Source organism: Hibiscus syriacus, unplaced genomic scaffold (genome assembly GCF_006381635.1).
Source record: "Hibiscus syriacus cultivar Baekdansim isolate YM2019G1 unplaced genomic scaffold, ASM638163v2 tig00111458_pilon, whole genome shotgun sequence".
Classification (NCBI taxonomy): domain Eukaryota; kingdom Viridiplantae; phylum Streptophyta; class Magnoliopsida; order Malvales; family Malvaceae; genus Hibiscus; species Hibiscus syriacus.
Window position 1 is genome coordinate 260,373 of NW_024063097.1, and position 18,773 is coordinate 279,145.

The 18,773-nt window shown below is 33.4% G+C and overlaps 1 protein-coding gene across 1 annotated transcript; it reads left to right on the forward strand.

Annotated features, from left to right (window-relative positions):
* The first annotated feature begins 254 nt into the window (after window positions 1-254).
* On the forward strand, window positions 255-1,369 carry LOC120163503 (ethylene-responsive transcription factor 5-like). The gene has a single exon (XM_039173428.1). It carries the CDS (start codon window positions 344-346, stop codon window positions 1,250-1,252), a length of 909 nt encoding a protein of 302 aa, XP_039029359.1. The 5' UTR covers window positions 255-343; the 3' UTR covers window positions 1,253-1,369.
* The last annotated feature ends 17,404 nt before the right edge of the window (window positions 1,370-18,773 follow it).

Sequence of the window (18,773 nt, forward strand, 5' to 3'; positions counted from 1 at the left end):
TTGGGAACCAACCAAGAAATGCAACGCAAGCAAAGCATAAAACCTCAGCCGTTTGATCCTTGATTTGAATATACTTTTCCAACGAATCCGATGGTGAAATATTCAACAGGGTACACACGACCTTTTTCGCTGTGTAAAAGAAAAGAACACACTCTGCTTCCTTCTTCCATCCTCGAAGCACCGTTGAAAATGTCTGAAAAGCCAAATTCAAACCCTCCCTTCTCATCTCCTATATAAAGCTTCCCACTCTCTTCTTCTACTCTCAACCAAGAACTACTTCAAAATTATTCATTCAATTTCTCGAAAAAAAATCCTTTGAAATTCTTTTATTTGTTCTTTGGATATGGAAGCAAGCAGTGAAGTATCAAGCACGCTTCAATATATCAAACGATATTTACTCGACGAACTTTCTCCAGTTGGATTAGGGAGTTTTTCTACTCAAAATCAATGGATTACTGAGACGAAGCCTCAAGTTTCCACCTCTAAATTGGAGATTTCGAGCTCTGATTCGTCTCTTACTGTATCCGATTTTAATTCCGTGGACGATAATGATTTCTTTCAATTCTCTCCTAATTTTCTTGGCTTTCAATTTGAGTCGAAACCTAAAGTTATCGATCTCACCACGCCTAAATCCTTCTCATCCAACGCCGGTGCTTTTGGATTTGAGTTCAAACCTCAAACACTTTCAGCGGCTAAACCTGAAGTTTCTTCGAATTCGAGCTCTCGGACTCGAAAACCGTCGCTGAAAATCTCGTTACCTCCGAAGGTGGAGCAGATTCAGTTCGGTACACCGGATTTAACTCAGGCAGAGCCGAAGAAGCATTACAGAGGAGTCCGACGAAGGCCGTGGGGGAAGTTCGCGGCGGAGATCAGAGATCCGTCCCGACGAGGGTCTAGGATCTGGTTAGGAACCTTTGAAACGGCCATCGAAGCCGCAAGGGCTTACGACCGAGCTGCTTTCCAGCTACGTGGCTCGAAAGCAGTTGTTAATTTCCCTCTTGAAGTAGGAAAGTCGGATGCTAGCGCCGACGACGGAGAGAAGAAACGGAGCAGAGATGACGGCGAAAGGGGGGAGAGAATAGTGAAGGCAGTGAAGAGAGAAAATGATGACGTGGCCAAAGAGAAAAGTAACGGTGAAGTGCCTTTGACGCCGTCAAGTTGGTCTACCTTTTTGGATTTGGAGAATATGAAGGGGATATTTAACGTGCCACTGTTGTCGCCGTTGAGTTTTCCCCAAGTTCTAGTTATATGACGATGATTTGTCAGTTTTTTAAATGGCTGACGTGGATATTTTATTAAATTCGTTCAAGATTTTTTTTATATTGTATATATATGCCCGAATTTCTATTAAAATATTCTTTCATTGGATTATTCAATTTCAATTTTGTTCAATTTTTTGTTGAAAAAATTTATCATCGTTATTATTATTTTTAACTTTTTCCAAACATAGTAATAAGTCTATAATTCGGTTATTTTATAATCTAACCAGAACTGTCTGTTTAGATTAGGGATGATTAATGAGTTGAATAAATTTATAAGTTGCTTAAATGATTCGTTAAGACTCAATCAATGCTCAACTTGTTTTAATTTAAAGATTTTAATGAGTTGACTCGATAATAATTCATTAATATTTTTATAATTTTTAATAGATAGCTTAAAAAACTATTCAATTAAAAAAATGTCTAATCAATAATTATTTTTTTATTAAAAATCTATTCAATTAGAAAATGCCTAATTAAAAAATATTAATTTACTAATAGATAATATGAAAGATGATATATTACTACATAATAAATACTATTAACTTATTAATTTCCAATAAATAATAAAAATATTAAATATTAAATCAATTATTAATTTACTAGAATTTAAATATAGTTAAAAAAATAAGGTAAAAATTCTTATGTGTTTAATGAATAACGGGTCGAGTCGAACAACAATTTTTTTTAAAGAGCATGAGTCAAGCACTAATCAACTCCTGATCGACTCACTCGATAGACATCTCTAATTTGGATATAGCAAATGCGGGGAAAAATTTTTTTTACTTTTTATTAATTAAAATAAATGAAAGCAAAATATTTTGAATTCCATTTAAAAACACTCATTTTTTAATTATATAGGTAGCTAGACGAGTTCATTTACATAATATATATTAATGTTTATATGATAATTAATAATTATAATAATACTTATATTAATTGAAAGTTTGATTTTTTTTGGTTGTTAAAATGGTTGTAGAAACTAGGAACTAAATTTTGTTTAGATTGGTGTCCTTTCTCTCGTCCTCGATTACTCCTCGGACATTTTCTTGGGGTTTAAAGTTTAATTAATATATACTAATAATTTAAAAATGAATTCATCAAGAAGAATAATTGAAAAATGAAATTAAAATGTTAATTTTAAATTAATTTAAAATAAAAAGTTATAATTTAGAATAAAATTGAAAGGTTTGAAATTTAGATATTAATTTATAATGAGAATTATAGTTTAGAGAATAAATTAAAATATTTAAAAAAATAAAATTTAATTTAAAATGATGTTATAATGTAAAAAAGTGTAGTGTAATTAATTTTATAAATTAATGATTGCTGTTATTTATTTTATATACACACTTTGAAATAGGGGTGAATATCGTTAAAATATTGTATTCAAAGTCGTATATAAACCGACCGTCGTCATTTCAAATTGCAATGCATAGAAGTCGTCCCCTATCTTATTTTTAGCTAAGCTATTGAATTTGTCAAACATGCACGTGATTTTTGAAGTAGAATGTTACACAAGTCTTCAACTAAATAACTAAATCCAAATCACATTTGACTATGCCATATATATTAACTAAAACAGTTTGTCATTTGACCATGAACATGTATATATATATGAAGGGAATTATTTACTTGATTGGTGTTAGATTGGGAATTCCTTATATGAGACTTTGTAAATTATTCAATTTCATGAAGCATTGTAAGAAAAATTATAATCGTAAAATGAAAATTAGAAAAAAAAAGGATGGGCATATGTCGTTGATATACCCTATTAATTTTATAAGATAAAATTTTGTAATAACCATTTTTATTCATATATATATATTAAAAAGAAGAAAAAAAACAGAAAAACAACAATGGGTAACAAGCAAATGGACCGGTTGTTCCTGTCATCACTGTGCTACTTGTAGACATTCGTTTTTTGACCGGACTATATATATAATAATTACTTATTATTATTAATTAATATTATTAATACTATTAATTTTATTTTTGACGCCCCGTTCAACCCCATATCCCACATCCCAAAATGGAGCTGTTACACGAACATGCATAATGGGGATTGTGGAACCACATTAGGGGATCTCAAGTAACTGCTTAATGCACTTCTAATAAACTGCCTACAACCTACGCACCATGGTGGAGGCTATAAAAAGAGCAACAAGGAGAGGGAAGAGGAGGAGTTTTATAAAAAAAAATTGTTTATAATTTCTCTTTTCTTTTCCTGGAAAGAATGTTCTTCCCTGGATCTCTCCTTGGAGGCTGATCAGAGTTCATTGAATCGCCGATTAAAAACAAGTCCATTAAGATCTTTGTTTTCTTTTTTTTATGTAAAAAATGGATGGGATATTCTTCGATCTAGTGGAGTTTTTGAAGAAACAATCGGTAGCTGAAACATTCGTCGACGTTTTGTTATGCGCCATGCTTATATGGTTAGCGGTAATGATCGGGCTCGCGATCGGCTGGTCTTGGCATCCCAGATAGACCGGCTTGGTTTTCCTTGGCCTACGCTCGAAGTTCCGGTTCATCTGGACAGCTCATCCCAGGTTCGGAGCTTTCAGACTCTGGTTCGCCTTCATCGCTCTCTCTGCTCTCTCGGCCTTCTCCATATTTCAGAGGATTTTCTTTGACGTTATGAAAGGGAGATCCAATAAATCGGCAGCTTCGGATTCTACGGTTCCATTGCCATCGTCACCGCCGCCTACGGTGTTGATTTCACGGGAAGGCGCTGCTGAAGCTGTTAGCCTCGGTAGTGAAGTAATTTCAATCGATTAAAGGTAATTATTATTTTGAATTGAATTTTTTAATTTCAATCTAAATTTAAATTTTCGCAATTAAAGACAACCGACAAATTAATTAGTACCGAAAGGGCGGTTCAAGGGTGCTAATCCTTCTTTGACCGTAACCGACTCTCGAACCCGACACATTTCTAGTAAAACGCAAATCAGGTAAGATGGTGTCCGATCTACCTAAATGTTTTTAAAATAATCATTGGCGACTCTAACCCACTCATTCAAGTCGAAGCCCAATTCTGAGTCCAACCAAAAGACGTTCGAGACAGCTTGGCGACTCCACTAGGGACAGGTAAGTGAGTCAGGCCGAAATTAATTTTCGGTTGTCTTTTGGATAGAAAATTGCAAGTTTAAATTTTAATTTATTTATTCGATTCCAATTATTTATCTTTGATTATTTTTCAAATAAAGAGTTGTACTGACGTTTTTTTTCAATGATTTCAGATCTTTAACTTTTTCCATTTAAGGCTCTATACCCGAGCTCCAAACCCGTTTTAAGTTGGGGGTGAAAGCGACGCTCTCGTGAGAATTTATTCTCCGTATGGGCCTAGCAAGTAACCTTCAGGATTCATATACCTTATGTCTTCGTGTGAATTTATTCTCCGTATGGGCATAAGGGAATGTATCCTCTCGAGTTTAACTTAATCCACATAAGCTTGTAATGGGCTTAGGACTAAGGGTTTGGCAATCCCAAGGGGGCACCAGCAAGGAGAACTTGGGTACCATCTTTAGAACCTAAACCGGGAGACTACAAGGAGTTAGAGCTCACCCCAAAACCTCATTCTAAACCCTAGGCTATCTTGAGTTATTTCATGCTTTACTTTATGTTCAAAGCATGCGAATTAGAAATATATGCGGTTATGACTTGTTCAAAATTAACATGCGGGGTAGAGATCATGTTCGGGTAGGAATTAAAGCATTTGGGGGTAGATATCATGTGGGATATGACTTTTTATTCTCATTATTTTTTCTATTATCCTTATCTTACTAACCTTTTTCCTTTAATTTTTATTTTCTTTTACTTTATTTTTTATCATTTACATCATTCAAAAGAGGTGTTGGTTCACAAAAATGTGTTCGTTAAACACAAATAATTTGCATTAATGGACAAAGGGGTTATAATACAAGAGATGAAAAACTCAAAAGTCTGACTATGGTCAGAAAAGACTCATAATGGACTGGGATTTACACTGAGCACATCAAAAGTCAACTTTTTGAGTTGGCAAAGGTTGCAGGGGCAAGACGAGAAAAGGTTACTGACCTGGAGAGTCCCTTCAATGACAATGAGAACAAGAGGGCAAAACGATAGATGAAATTGGAGGCCATTATTGATGAATTCAAGAAGCAAGCAAGTGAGCTTAAGATAATTCCCTCCGATGTAGGTTTCCAATGACGTTTTCGTTGGGAACAGGCTCAGCAAAAGGTGAAAACCAGAGATGCAGCCATTCGAGATTTCTTAGGACAAGTACAAAAAACAGCTCAGAGAGGCTGAACGGTTCGACAGGGTATTCAACCGGTGACAAAAAAGGTGGAAGATGAATCAACCTGTCAGAAGCTGTTCGGGGGTCTAAAAGAATATCTTTTAAAATGTTTTTTGTTTATCAAGAAATAACACTTTTGTCCCCAATAAGGATTATTCATAATAACAGACACATTTTTGGATCAATGCTTCGAACATTGCATGTATCATGCATTCCTGCATATTTCGTATTATTTTTCTCTTTTTTTATTACATTCACATGTCTCATAAAAAATGAAAACATTTCGATCCTATTCCCATGACCTACAAAGATCTTACCAACAACTTTTTGACACCCAAGTGGTGTCACCATATCTGGTGGAACCCATGAAGCCCTCATACCCAAAGTGGTATGATGAGAGTGCCCATTGCGAATATCACAGTGGTGTCCCAGGGCATACTATTGAGAACTGTTATGCATTCAAGAGAATCATGCAAAAGATATGTAACAAGAACTTGATCGACTTTAACAACTCGGGGGCATCCAAATAAGGAAAAAGATCATTTCATTTCATCATTTGCAGTAGCCTGTTTGAATTCGATTTTTGAACTTTATCATATTTCGGTGTAACTTGTTTTTTAACTTCTTTTTCATATGGACAAATTTATGTTACTTTAAGGATGACGAGCAATAAATCAAATTTGCAAACTTAAAATTCTTTGAATATCAACTGAATTAAAAAACTCTATAAATGATTCAGAGTTACAGATCTTTGACAAAGTAACATGATCAAAAATGGATAAAACAAGGACTTTAGACCTTACTTCAGAAATATACACTCAAACACCGTACCTTTTTCTTATAAAGAACCAATACAGTCTTCTCATCTCATAAGACAATGAACAAAAGGCTTGGTATTAGGTATACATAGGAGCGGACAACATGGGCCATCTCTTGTGTATGACATTACTATACTTTTATTGAGGACGTTCAGTGATGATAGTGATCTTCATGGATGGAATAGTCGAGTAGGTGAATCTAGTTTAGGTCAGTTGCTTGGAAATTGAACTCTAAAGATAATTTTTTTACTTTCAACAAACACCTAGACTATAACAGGTTCTTCTTGACAATCTTAGGAAATTAAATCCGTAAAGCTAAGCTATTCCACTAAGGCAATTGGCTATAGAGAAAACTCGAAAGCCTTGACTTTATGAATATATTGCATTCAAACCATTACATTGCTTAGACACTTGGCAATTTGGTGTTTGTTCTACTTCTTTTGTCAGGCCGAAGACTTTCTGATGAGATTAACCCTTCAGTTAAACCTGATAAAAGTGATTATAATATTAAGCTGTCCCTCTAAAGCAATTGGTTGAACGCCCCCACTTTATAGATTTGGCTAGCCAGACAATGGCAAATTAAATCAAATTTATCTAAACAAGAAATTTTTGGTAATGATGGACTAAGGGAGTTAAGGAACACTTGTTATAGTCAATTTCACACGAGCACTCAAGAATTTCATTTTTAGACCGATATTTCTGCACTGCCTTTGTTAGGAGAGCCTACAAAGCTTGAACAAATGGAAGATTTCAGAGGACCAAAATAGAATGTCTAGTGATTGATTATGCTAGTTGCGTCATTTTTTCCGCATCCGATTAAAATGCCAAGCCAAGAAAATGGCATATTGCAATGACCGAAAAAAAAACATTTTTTGATGGCTGAAACCTTAGAAAATAAGAGGCTAACCTAAAGCCAACTCATCCATTTGAATATTTGTCAAAGAGCTATAACTCTGAAAGCATTAAAAGAGCTATTGATTCCTTTAATATACTTTGAACTCATGTTTATGATTTGATTCGATTGCCAGCTTGAATTAAGGGGAAATATTTTACAAAATTCTTACATTTTTCCTCCTCCCTCCTAAGTTAAGAGGAAGGAGAAAAACATTTTCAAACAGGACAGTCTCAAATGTGAAGAGTCTTGGAAGCTAGTGAGGCTCATTTTGCCTCTATTGAAGAAAGAACAAATAATGCTCTTGAAAACAATCAGTTCGAGAGACCAGATAGAACGTGTGACATCATCAACAACCTGAGAAGAAAATGGGGGTATGGTCGATTCCAAGGACAAGACCATCAGACAAAATGAGGCTCCATCCAAGAGATAAAACATAATTAATTCATGTTGCATGCATCTTAGACTTACTTAAGAGCATCACATTTATCATTTTTAGCATACATAATTTTTTTGTAGCTTTTAGAGTCAAGTTTCAACTTCAAGGAGAAAGATACTTGATGCAAAAAAAAAATTTTAAAAATCGATGGTGGTTGCTTAACTCAGTAGCGAGGAGCTACACCTCAACCAATTTGACATATTGAAAGATCGACAGATCTTAGAATCAACTTCAGACGGGTTCAAGAGCCAATTTAAAACAAATCCATTTCAGCTTAACTCAGCGACGAGTGGCTAGTTTTCAGTTAGCATCTCCAACCCAGATTTCAACTCCATGACGGAGGATATCTGACTGACGGAATATACCACTTGGCTTTCCCGTAAAGGGAAGCCATTTAAAGAACTATGATCGGTTTAGACCCGCGAAAGGGGAACCATTCTTCAGTTAGAGGAAATTTACAGCACAACTTAACTCGAGAAAAGCTGTGTGTCAACAAACAACTTTCCATTTTCATTCAGAGTCAATTTTAACTTCACAGCGAAGGATATTGGACTCGAAATAACGCAACTTACACAATATTGGATTTCAACTTCACAACGAAGTATATCCAATTCAAAGCTCAACTTCACAGCGAAGGAGCGTCTATCAACAAACAAATTTCCAGTTTCATTCAAAGTCAATTTCAACTTCACAACGAAGGATATTGAACTCGAAGCAATACAACTTTAGATTAGATTTCAATTTCACGATGAATTATATCTAATTCAAACCTCAACTTCACAACGAATGAGCCATCAACGATTTCAACTTCACGACGAAGGATATAGTGCCCACAAGTAGCAATGCAACCCTTGGATCTCAACTTCACAATGAATGAGCCATCCACTATTTCAACTTCACGACGAAGGATATCGTGCCCACAAGAAGCAATGCAACCCTTGGATTTCAACTTCATGACGAAGGATATCCAATTCAAAGCATAACTTCACAACGAAAGAGCCATCCACGATTTCAACTTCACGAAGGATATCATGCCCACAAGCAGCAATGCAACCCTTGGATTTTAACTTCACGATGAAGGATATCCAATTCAAAGCTCAACTTCACAACGAAGGAGCCATCCATGATTTCAACTTCACGACAAAAGATATCCAACTCCAAGCTCAACTTCACAACGAATGAGCCATCCACGATTTCAACTTCATGACGAAGGATATCGTGCCCAACAGATCGACTTAATTTCACAGCAAATGAGTCATCTGAAACAAATATTTATTCCCCAGCTTAGTACAACATAGCTAAAGGTAAAAAGGGTTATCTGTCGATGAAGACTTTCGAGTTCGATTCCATTCAGCTCGAGGGCGTATTAACCGTGTTGCAACAACAAGGTCAAATTTTCACACCCATGTATTTAAATCGAGAAGAAGACCAAGGTCGATCGAGATTAGAAACAAAGAGAAACTTTCCGATTCACCTACAATTTCGACTTCATAACGAAGGATATCGTACCCAAAATATTGACCCAACTTCACGATGAATGAGTCATTTGTGACACAACAATGAAAAACCTGTTTCATTCAAGTCAAATTTCAGCTTCACAACAAAGTATATTGGGCTAGAAGACAATCCAATAACTACTTCCCAATACTTTGAGCTCAACTCAACTTCACAACGAGGGTATCGCGCTCAAGAGGTCCACGATTTTAACTTCATGACGAAGGATATCGTGCTCAGGATTTTACATATTAACTCAACGTCACAACGATGGAGTCACTGACGATTTTAACTTCACAAAGAAGGATATCGTGCCCAATAGATCGACTTAGTGTCACAAAAAACACTATCAAGTCTCAAATAAATGAAAATCGTACAAAAACTTGTCGCCTTTTTCATCTTTGCCCTATTCTTGTTAACACAAAAATGTGCAAAGAGGGGCAGCTGTAGACACCCGTTTTTGATCGAGCTTAATATATATGTATATATATATATGATAATAATTACTTATTATTAATTATTATTATTATATTAATACTATTAATTTTATTTTTGTAGGCCCTATTCAACCCCATATCCCACGTTCCAAAATGGAACTGTTACACGAACATGCATAGTGGGATTATGGAACCACATTAAGAGGATCTCAAGTAACTGCTTAATGCAGTTCTAATAAACTGCCTATAACCTACGCACCATGGTGGAGGCTATAGAAAGAGCAACAAGGAGAGGGAAGAAGAGGAGGTTTTATAAAAAATTGTTTCTAATTTCTCTTTTCTTTTCCTGTAAAGAATGTTCTTCCCTGGATCTCCCCTTAGAGGCTGATCGGGGTTCGTTGAATCACCGATTAAAAACAAGTCCATTAAGATCTTTGTTTCCTTTTTTTTGATGTAAAAAATGGATGAGATACTCTTCGTTCCAGTGGAGTTTTTGAAGAAACAATCGGTAACTGAAACATTCTTCGACGTTTTGTTATGCGCCGTGCTTATATGGTTAGCGGTAATGACCGGGCTCATGATCGGCTAGTCTTGGCGTCCTAGGTGGACTGGCTTGGTTTTTCTTGGCCTACGCTCGAAGTTTCGGTTCATCTGGACAGCTCCTCTCGGGTTCGGAGCTCGCAGACTCTAGTTCTCCTTCATCGCTCTCTCTTCTCTCTCGGTCTTCTCTGTATTCTGGAGTATTTTCTTTAACGTTATGAAAGGGAGATCCAATAAATCAGCAGCTTCAGCTTCGGATTCCGTGATTCCATTGCCATCGTCGCCGCCGCCTACGGTGTTGATTTCATGGGAAGGCACTGCTGAAGCTGTTAGCCTCAGTAGTGAAGCTGAAGAAAGAGAACAGGATGTTGTCACTGAGAATGACTTAGCGCACCTCTTGCATTTACTAGAAGGGAAGGATGGGGATCTAAAAAAGGGCAATGAAAGATGGAAAACCAATTATAATTGTGTTGAGCAGGCTATGCCTTTGAAATACACACGCATGTGACAACTGACAATGTGATATTGCATAGGTAATTATTTTTTCTTCTTTTCAATTTATTTAATATTTATTTTTTAATCTAATCTTTTGACCGAGGTAATTTTAATCTATCAAAGGTAATTATTATTTTGAATTGAATTTTTCAATTTCAATCTAAATTTTAATTTTCGCAATTAAAGAAAACCGACAAATTATTGGTATCGAAAGGGCAGTTCAAGGGTGCTAATCCTTTCTTGACAGTAACCGACTCCCGAACCCGACACATTTCTGGTAAAACACAGATCAAGTAAGATGGTGTCTGATCTACGTAAATATTTTTAAAATGATCGATGGTGACTCTAACCCATTCATTCAAGTCGAAGCCCAATTTCGAGTCCAACCGAAAGACGACCGTGACACTACTATCTCCCTACTATTTCCATTCCTCTGTTGCAACTTGCCCCAACAACTTCCAAATTAGTTGAGGCACCAAATCAAGGTTCACATGCAAAAAGGGTTAAAATTTATTTTTTAATTGTGTTATTAGGTTGTTATAAAACCCTAAGCAATCTAATATAAAAAGGGGCTCCTTATTCGGGGAAAAATAGATTGTAAAAAGGGTTCCCCGCTTCAAAAAAATTAGTGTAGCATTTTCCATTTTCAGAAATCGAAAAAAAGCATTTTGAAGCGTTTTTTTTATTTTCGATCTTCTCATTTTTTCATAAACACAATATATTCGAATTAAAAATAAAGCAGGAAAGAAATAGAGTGCCTTACGTCTCGGTCAAAACCATTCACCGACGATTTGAGTTTCTATTGGCTAATCCGAACGGTAGGGAGGAGCTTACTGACGAGGGGAACAACATACTGAAAAGCTAGCCCGATCCATTGGTGGACGGAGGAGATTCGTGAAGAGAAATTCGAAGAGTTCTCGGCCTTCTTCGTGAAGTTAGGAGCCGAATCTTGCAAAACAGAGGCTAGATCCAAGTTATCGGTACCAAGGCGACCGTCGTTGTGCTTCTTGGTGTCAAACGGCCACCGGAGACGGCCGCAGGTACGGTGGCGACACAGTGACCAGCGACGTCGCTTTTCACCGATTTCTGGAATATAGAGAGAAGGGAAAGAGTTAAGGGGAAGAGAGAGAAAAAAGTGAAAAATAAAGGTAAAAATAAAAAAAAAGAAGGTTTTATATTTGATGAGTTTTAGAGAAATGGTAAAATCTTCCTCATGTCGTCGAACTTTAGAATCTTTTTATAAAATGCCCCCCAATCTCCCTTTGTTCATTTAATTTCAGATTTGGTGTCCTTCTTACATGATTTTTCCCTTTTGTTTTGTTCTCCAAAATGCTAAGTTGTAAATGGAAATTTTGCTTTATGGTCCTCCTAGGTCTGTCGTGTTTTAACATTGTGGTCACTGCACCTTCTATTTTTAATCCTTGCATAGTTGCATTTCACAATTTTTTTGTTCATTTGAATTTGGTCACTATTTATGCTATTTTAATTTAATCTGAATCATTTATTATTTTTTTAATTTTATTGCATTTCAGTCTCTATTTTTGTTATTTCTTTAATTTAAATACTCTATTTTCACTCTTTGTAATCTGGTCCTTTTTTGCCTCTCCATTTAGTTTTGAATTGGTAGCCACGTTTTATTTTTATTACATGTTGGTCCCTATGTAAATTTTGTTGATAAATATTAATATTAACTATTAATTATTAACCATTATTTTTTAATATTAAGATTGATGTGCTAATTTTTATTTTTCCTACGCATGCCCTTTTATGCCTTTTTAAACCATTATTTTTTAATATTAAGATTGATGTGCTAATTTTTATTTTTCGTACGCATGCCCTTTTATGCCTTTTTATATAAATTTATGTACATTGTAATTACTTTTTTATTATGCCTTTTTAGTTTTCTTTCTTTTTTTTTCTTTCCTTATTGTGTGACTCTATTTCCTTTTAATTAATTTATTATATGCATTTATATCAATTCCTTTATTTATTCGTTTAATCTTCTTTAATTTGTTATCTTTTTTGTACTTATTATTTATTTAGTTTGTTTAATTTTAGCATATGATTTCATGCTTGTTTAATTTAATTCTATATTTGACTGTTGACCCTTTTTTTCCTCTCTCTTTTTGAATTCAGTCATTTCTCAATATATTATCTTATATTCTATCTATATTTGTATGTAAATATATCATGAAATTACATTTACATCATATTATGCGTTTTTTATCAATTGATATTTTAATAGACGTGTATTGCATATAAAGTATGTATGGTAAGTATTTTAATGTATATATATGTTTTAGGTATTAATTTTCATATAGTGTAATTGAATGTACAAATTCATTAGTTTAATTACATGACGTTTATTTTAATTTGATGCATAATGTTTGATCCTTTATTTTTGTAAATAGCTTTCGAATTTTACATTAGTTATCTTGATTTTAGATTGAACCCTTAAGTCTAGATTTCTTTTAGGTTGGTCCCTAATTAGAATATTTAGATTTTAGATTTCTCCCGTAGATTTAGATTTCTCACACTTTAGTCCTTAAACTTTTTAATTAGGTATTCATTTGACATAATAAATTAGGATTATTAATTAGAGCTCCATTTTAGGTAGAATTACACTTAATCCTTTAAATTTAGGGAATAATTCGATTTGGCTCTCGTATTAAAATGTCCGAGTTTTTAATAGATTATTCGAATCAATAATTGGTTAAAATTAATTAGGGTTAATATTAGAGAGTTCACTTTAAGGTTTAGTCTCCTGAGTTCTTTAATTTTCATAATTTGACACTTTAGGTTAGGGGAAACCTTAATTAATTACCTAGTATAATTAAGCTTAAATAATTCATTGTTTGATTGCATCATCACTTCAAAACAAGACAATGTTCATTTACCAAGGAGTTAATAATGTGACCTTCACATTGTGCTAAGAGGGTGACCACTAGTAATTCCAGAAGTAAATCGACATTTTTTTCAAAACCTTGTATACATAATGAATTTTAAATTAAATAAAATCTCAGACTCAAAATTTTTAATTTTTAAATATAGGGTAATAGACTAGGTACCAATTTCTGGGTGTTGTAGGGGTGTTAATCCTTTCACACGCGTAACTAACTCCGAACCCGATTTCTGATTTTTGTAGACAAAACTGATATTTTTGATAAAATAAAATGTTTTATTAAAATTAACTGGTTGATGACAACTCCCAACATTTCAAAAACCTTTTCAAAGAAAAACCCCAAGTCCTACTAGTTTTTTTCCACACTCGGGCAAAAAACGGTGTCGACAAATTTATAAATAGTCAACTACATTAAAATGATATTTTTAAATATTAAATATTCAAAAATTTATATAATAAACATTAAACTTTAGATTTTATTATAAAATTGACACAATGTTGTTAAATATCATTAGAAATATTACGTGTCATGCTAAAATAATGAGAAATGCCTCATTTGATCCTTCGATTGTAATTAGAATTTCATTTTAATATTTCTAAACAATAATTTCATTACTCTATAATTATAATTTTTGGATCTCAATATTTATAAATCATACATTTTCGAAACATAGCCACAATTATAATTTTGGGTTGGTAACCAGGTTGGGGTTGGTACACAAGTATGGGTTGTTTCTAAATGAGGCCTGTTGAGCGAGGTAATTGATGGGTGCTCGAGTTATTTCGATAGTGGTTTAATTTTAGGGTTAAACGTAATTATATATATATGTATATATATATTTGTATTTAAATAAGTATATATATACGTCGGTTTTTGGTTTAAAAAGTTTAAATGTTTAATAGGCTTGCTTATAAAAACTCGAACAAATTTAAGATATCACACATATACCTTCATAATGCTTCAATATGATTCATAGATTTTAGGGTAAACTACAGAGTTTGTCACTTTTATTTCAGTTTTACAAACGTATGGTCACTCGATTCAAAAAATATAATATATGATCACTTTTGTTTCATTTTAATTAAGATGTAGTCACTAAGTCGTTAACTGCCGTGAGTTGTATGACATTTGTAACACCCATTTCCCATATACGGTTCCGTACACAAGTCATAGGAATCACATTACTTTTAGAAACATTTACTTATTTGTAAAACCCATAAAATTTTGTTTCGAAAATAAAACAAAACACTTTCGCACAATAATAAAACATTCGTTGAAACATATTACAAAATTTGTAACTTTAATATATTCTAGAGCATTTTCTTAAGTTCATATACATGCCACATAATTATAAAAAAAAAACATAATTGTCCTATAGTTACTGATGAGTCAACCTTGGATTGATGATCTTTGCAGCACTCCTTACTCTGCTAGTCTTGGCTCTTACCTACGCGTGAAATTAAAACACGCTAAGTATTTACTTAATGATGTATAATAATGTAAATGAACTGAAATTCATACATAAGTTAACCATCTCAGTTAAACCAAGTTTCTTTCATATAGTCATCTAAAAATGTATTCTTAGTATGCCAAGCATTCCTATTTTTCTGTATATATTTCCCAATTATCTTTTATTTTGCCCAATGTAAGTCAATTAAGAAATGTAAAGTATATGGACTGCACCGAAGTGCCGAAATGCACCGTTATACATTTAACTTTCAATAGTGACACATTTTATGCCGAAATGCACCGTTATGCATTTAACTTTAAGTAGTGACACCTTTTATGCCGAAATACACCGTTATGCATTTAACTTTCATTAGTGGCACCTTCTATGTCGAAATGCACAGTTATGCATTTAACTTTCATTAGTGGCACCTTTTATGCCGAAATGCATCGTTATGCATTTAACTTTCATTAGTGACACCTTTTATGTCAAAATGCACCATTATGCATTTAACTTTCATTAGTGACACCTTTTATGTCGAAATGCACCGTTATGCATTTAACTTTCATTAGTTCATTTTAGAGCAATTAATACTCTAAAACTTATTCATAGTATCATTTCCATACACATTATAAGAATATATTGAATACTGTAAAACATACATTAAATTCACTCACTTGATATGCCCAGCTATTCGGCAACTTTATCTTTGCCCTTTTTCTTTCTTGACTCTGGAGCTTGGTTATGATCTACACAAGCATCCATTATTACACATACCATTACAAAGTTGCTGACCCAATAGTGACCCACAGTGGACCCGAATAAGCAACCTGAACCATCCCAGACTACAACCAGAACTGACCCTATTTGAAACCCTAAAACATATTAGGGTTTTCAGCAAGTCAACCGTCAGCCGTCCCTCGATCTCCACCATTGGATCTGGACCCATCCAACGATCCAGATCACACTAGAGGTTAGGGTTCCAAAAACCTAATCTTCCACCTTGTTACTTCAGCGCCCCACAACTAATGGAGCCAGTCAAACTGAGGGCTCAAGTAGAGTCCTCACGCCTCACGCCAAGGCCACCTCCGAGTTTCCCGGCGACGTGGTATCAAAGGACTAACCAACAAACAATAAAAACATTTCAGTTGAAATCAAACACTAAGACCAAACTAAAAATAGACTATCTAGCACCATAAATACACATGTAACAAATCACGAAAAACACAGAGAAATTACATAAGAAAATACGAAAGAAAAAGAAAGGAAATCTTTGTAACTTTCGAAAGGAAAAAGTAAATAAAGAAGGTATTTTTCTTACCTTGCTCATCTTTTTTTCCTTTGTTTTTTATTCGAAAAAACAAAAAAAAAGGTTTGAGTCGATGAATGGGGGAGGGTTTCGAGAACTTATTTCTCAGATCTAGCCCTCCCCGAGGCAATTTTCGAGAAAGCATGTTGATTTCTGAGATGGGGGGAAGAAGAGCTTTCGGAAAAAATTTAAATTTTTTTTAGGGTGGCCGATCGGTTTCTGGGTTGGACGAGGTGTTCTTCATCAGATGAAGAACACTAAGAACAAGGCAGAGAAAAAGAGGGGCTCGGTTTTGATCCATTTGGCTAGGGGTGAAAAATGATTTTTGTTTATGAAAACTGGCCTTTATATGCAACCCGCCGACCCGATCCAACCCGATAAGATCCGCGTGTTTTTGTAAAGAAGGGGTCAAATTGTAGTTTTGATCCCCCGTTAGTTTTTTAAAATTCATTTTGAACCTTAAACTCGAATTTTATCCCAATTTCCTTTTAATTATGCCCTCTACTTTGTTTTTATTTTAATTTAGTCCTTTTTATCTTTTATTCATATTTTAATTTTCTTTTCTTTTTATATTTATTATTTTTGTTCTATTTTTTTCGTTTTTTTGTTTCTGTTTTTAATCTTATTTATCTCCATTTTTTCCCTTATTTTTATTTTTATATTTATCTTATTCTATTTTGTTTATTTTTGTTTTATTTATTTGTTTTTATTTATTTTAGTTTTATTTTTCTTCTTTTTTTGAGATTAGTCTATTATTATTATTTTTTGTATTTTATTTATTATTATTTAGCTATTTTTAGGGCTTTATGTTTTTTTATTTTACTTATTTTCTTTATTGTAGTAATTGTTTATATTTAATTTTGCAATTAGTATTTTATATTTATGCATATTTTCTTTCTTTTTACTTCAATTCAATTGACCCTATTTGCTTTGTTTTTCTTTAATTCATCAGCATGCATTTTTTTATCTTAATTCGATTATGCACTTTACTATATCTAACACTTTTCTTGACTTTTTAAGGGTATGTTTTTAAATCCATTAAAGGTAAGTAATTTGGATCATGTTTTACCTTGTAATTTAACTTTCAATTTTCTTAATTAAGACAACTGGAAATTAATTAGTACCGAAAGGGCAGTTCATGGGTGTTAATCCTTCATTGACTGTAACCGACTCCCGCATCCGACATATCTTTGGTAAGATGCAGATAATGTAAGAAATCGAGGTATCCGATCAACCCATTGAAAATTAATGTGACTTCTTTAACTCATATTTCAAGACGTATACGGATTATGGGTGTTACATTTACATTTATAGTCCCTTATACTTAAGGTTCTAAATATAATATGTCAGTTATCTCCCGATTAAAAAAAATAATAAACAATAATAAAATAAAGAGATAATTGCATCATACATACTGAAACTATGATTCTCTTTTTAAATTGATCCCTAAATTTTTAAATATCTCAATTTCTACCCTAAACTATGACTATCATTCTAAATTTTTCCTTAAACTTTTTAAAATATTAGTTTCATCCCCAAACTATATCATTCATTCTAAATTGGTCCTCAAACTTTTTCAACATTTTAACTTTATCCCAAATTACATGTATATACTAATAACGTTCCACGTTAATAAAATCTTTAGGCCAAGCTATATTAGTATGGAAAAAAATTAGGTTAAATTATGGTTAAAACTAATTACATATTTGGTGAAATTAAATAATTAAAAGTTTGGGGACCAATTTAGAATGAGGATCATAGTTTAAGTTTAAGGACGAATTTAAAATGAGTATCATAAATTGAGGATGAAATTATAATATTCAAAAGTTTAAGATCAATTTAGACTAAGAGTTATAGTTTGGAGACAAGTGATGCAATTACTTTTAAAATAAAACATCATAAATTTTTTAAAATAGCAAATTTTAAAAAATTGGCCATTAAAACTTTTTTAAATCGTATTGTAGACACCCGTTTTTGTCCGGGTCTACAAAAACATTTTATTATATTATTAATTTTTATTTATTTATTATTATTATAATTATTATAAATATTTTTTATTTTATTATTTTTGCAGGCCCCATACTCAACCACCACGATTCAACAACCCTAATTTAGTGAGTTTCAGAAAATAAATCAATGTATTTGAGTCCTATTGAAACACTAAAAATTAAGGCATTTGAGTCCAAGTGGGACTCTAAAACGTCTCTAAAAATAATCAATCACTAGGCTATTTAAAGGCAAGCAAGGGGGAAGGTGACAGACACAGATATTGGAACAAGCCATTGATTTTGGCAAAGAGGGTTCTTTCTTTTATTTTAGCCTTCGACCCATTATCATTTTCCCACTTATGCTTATTCCCCTACTCTACTTCTCCTGGTCGGAAAGGCTTCCAAATCCTTGGAGCACCCGAAGTAATAAAAGTTTTCCGATCAAGTTCAGCTCGCAACGCTACGGCTCGGTTCGC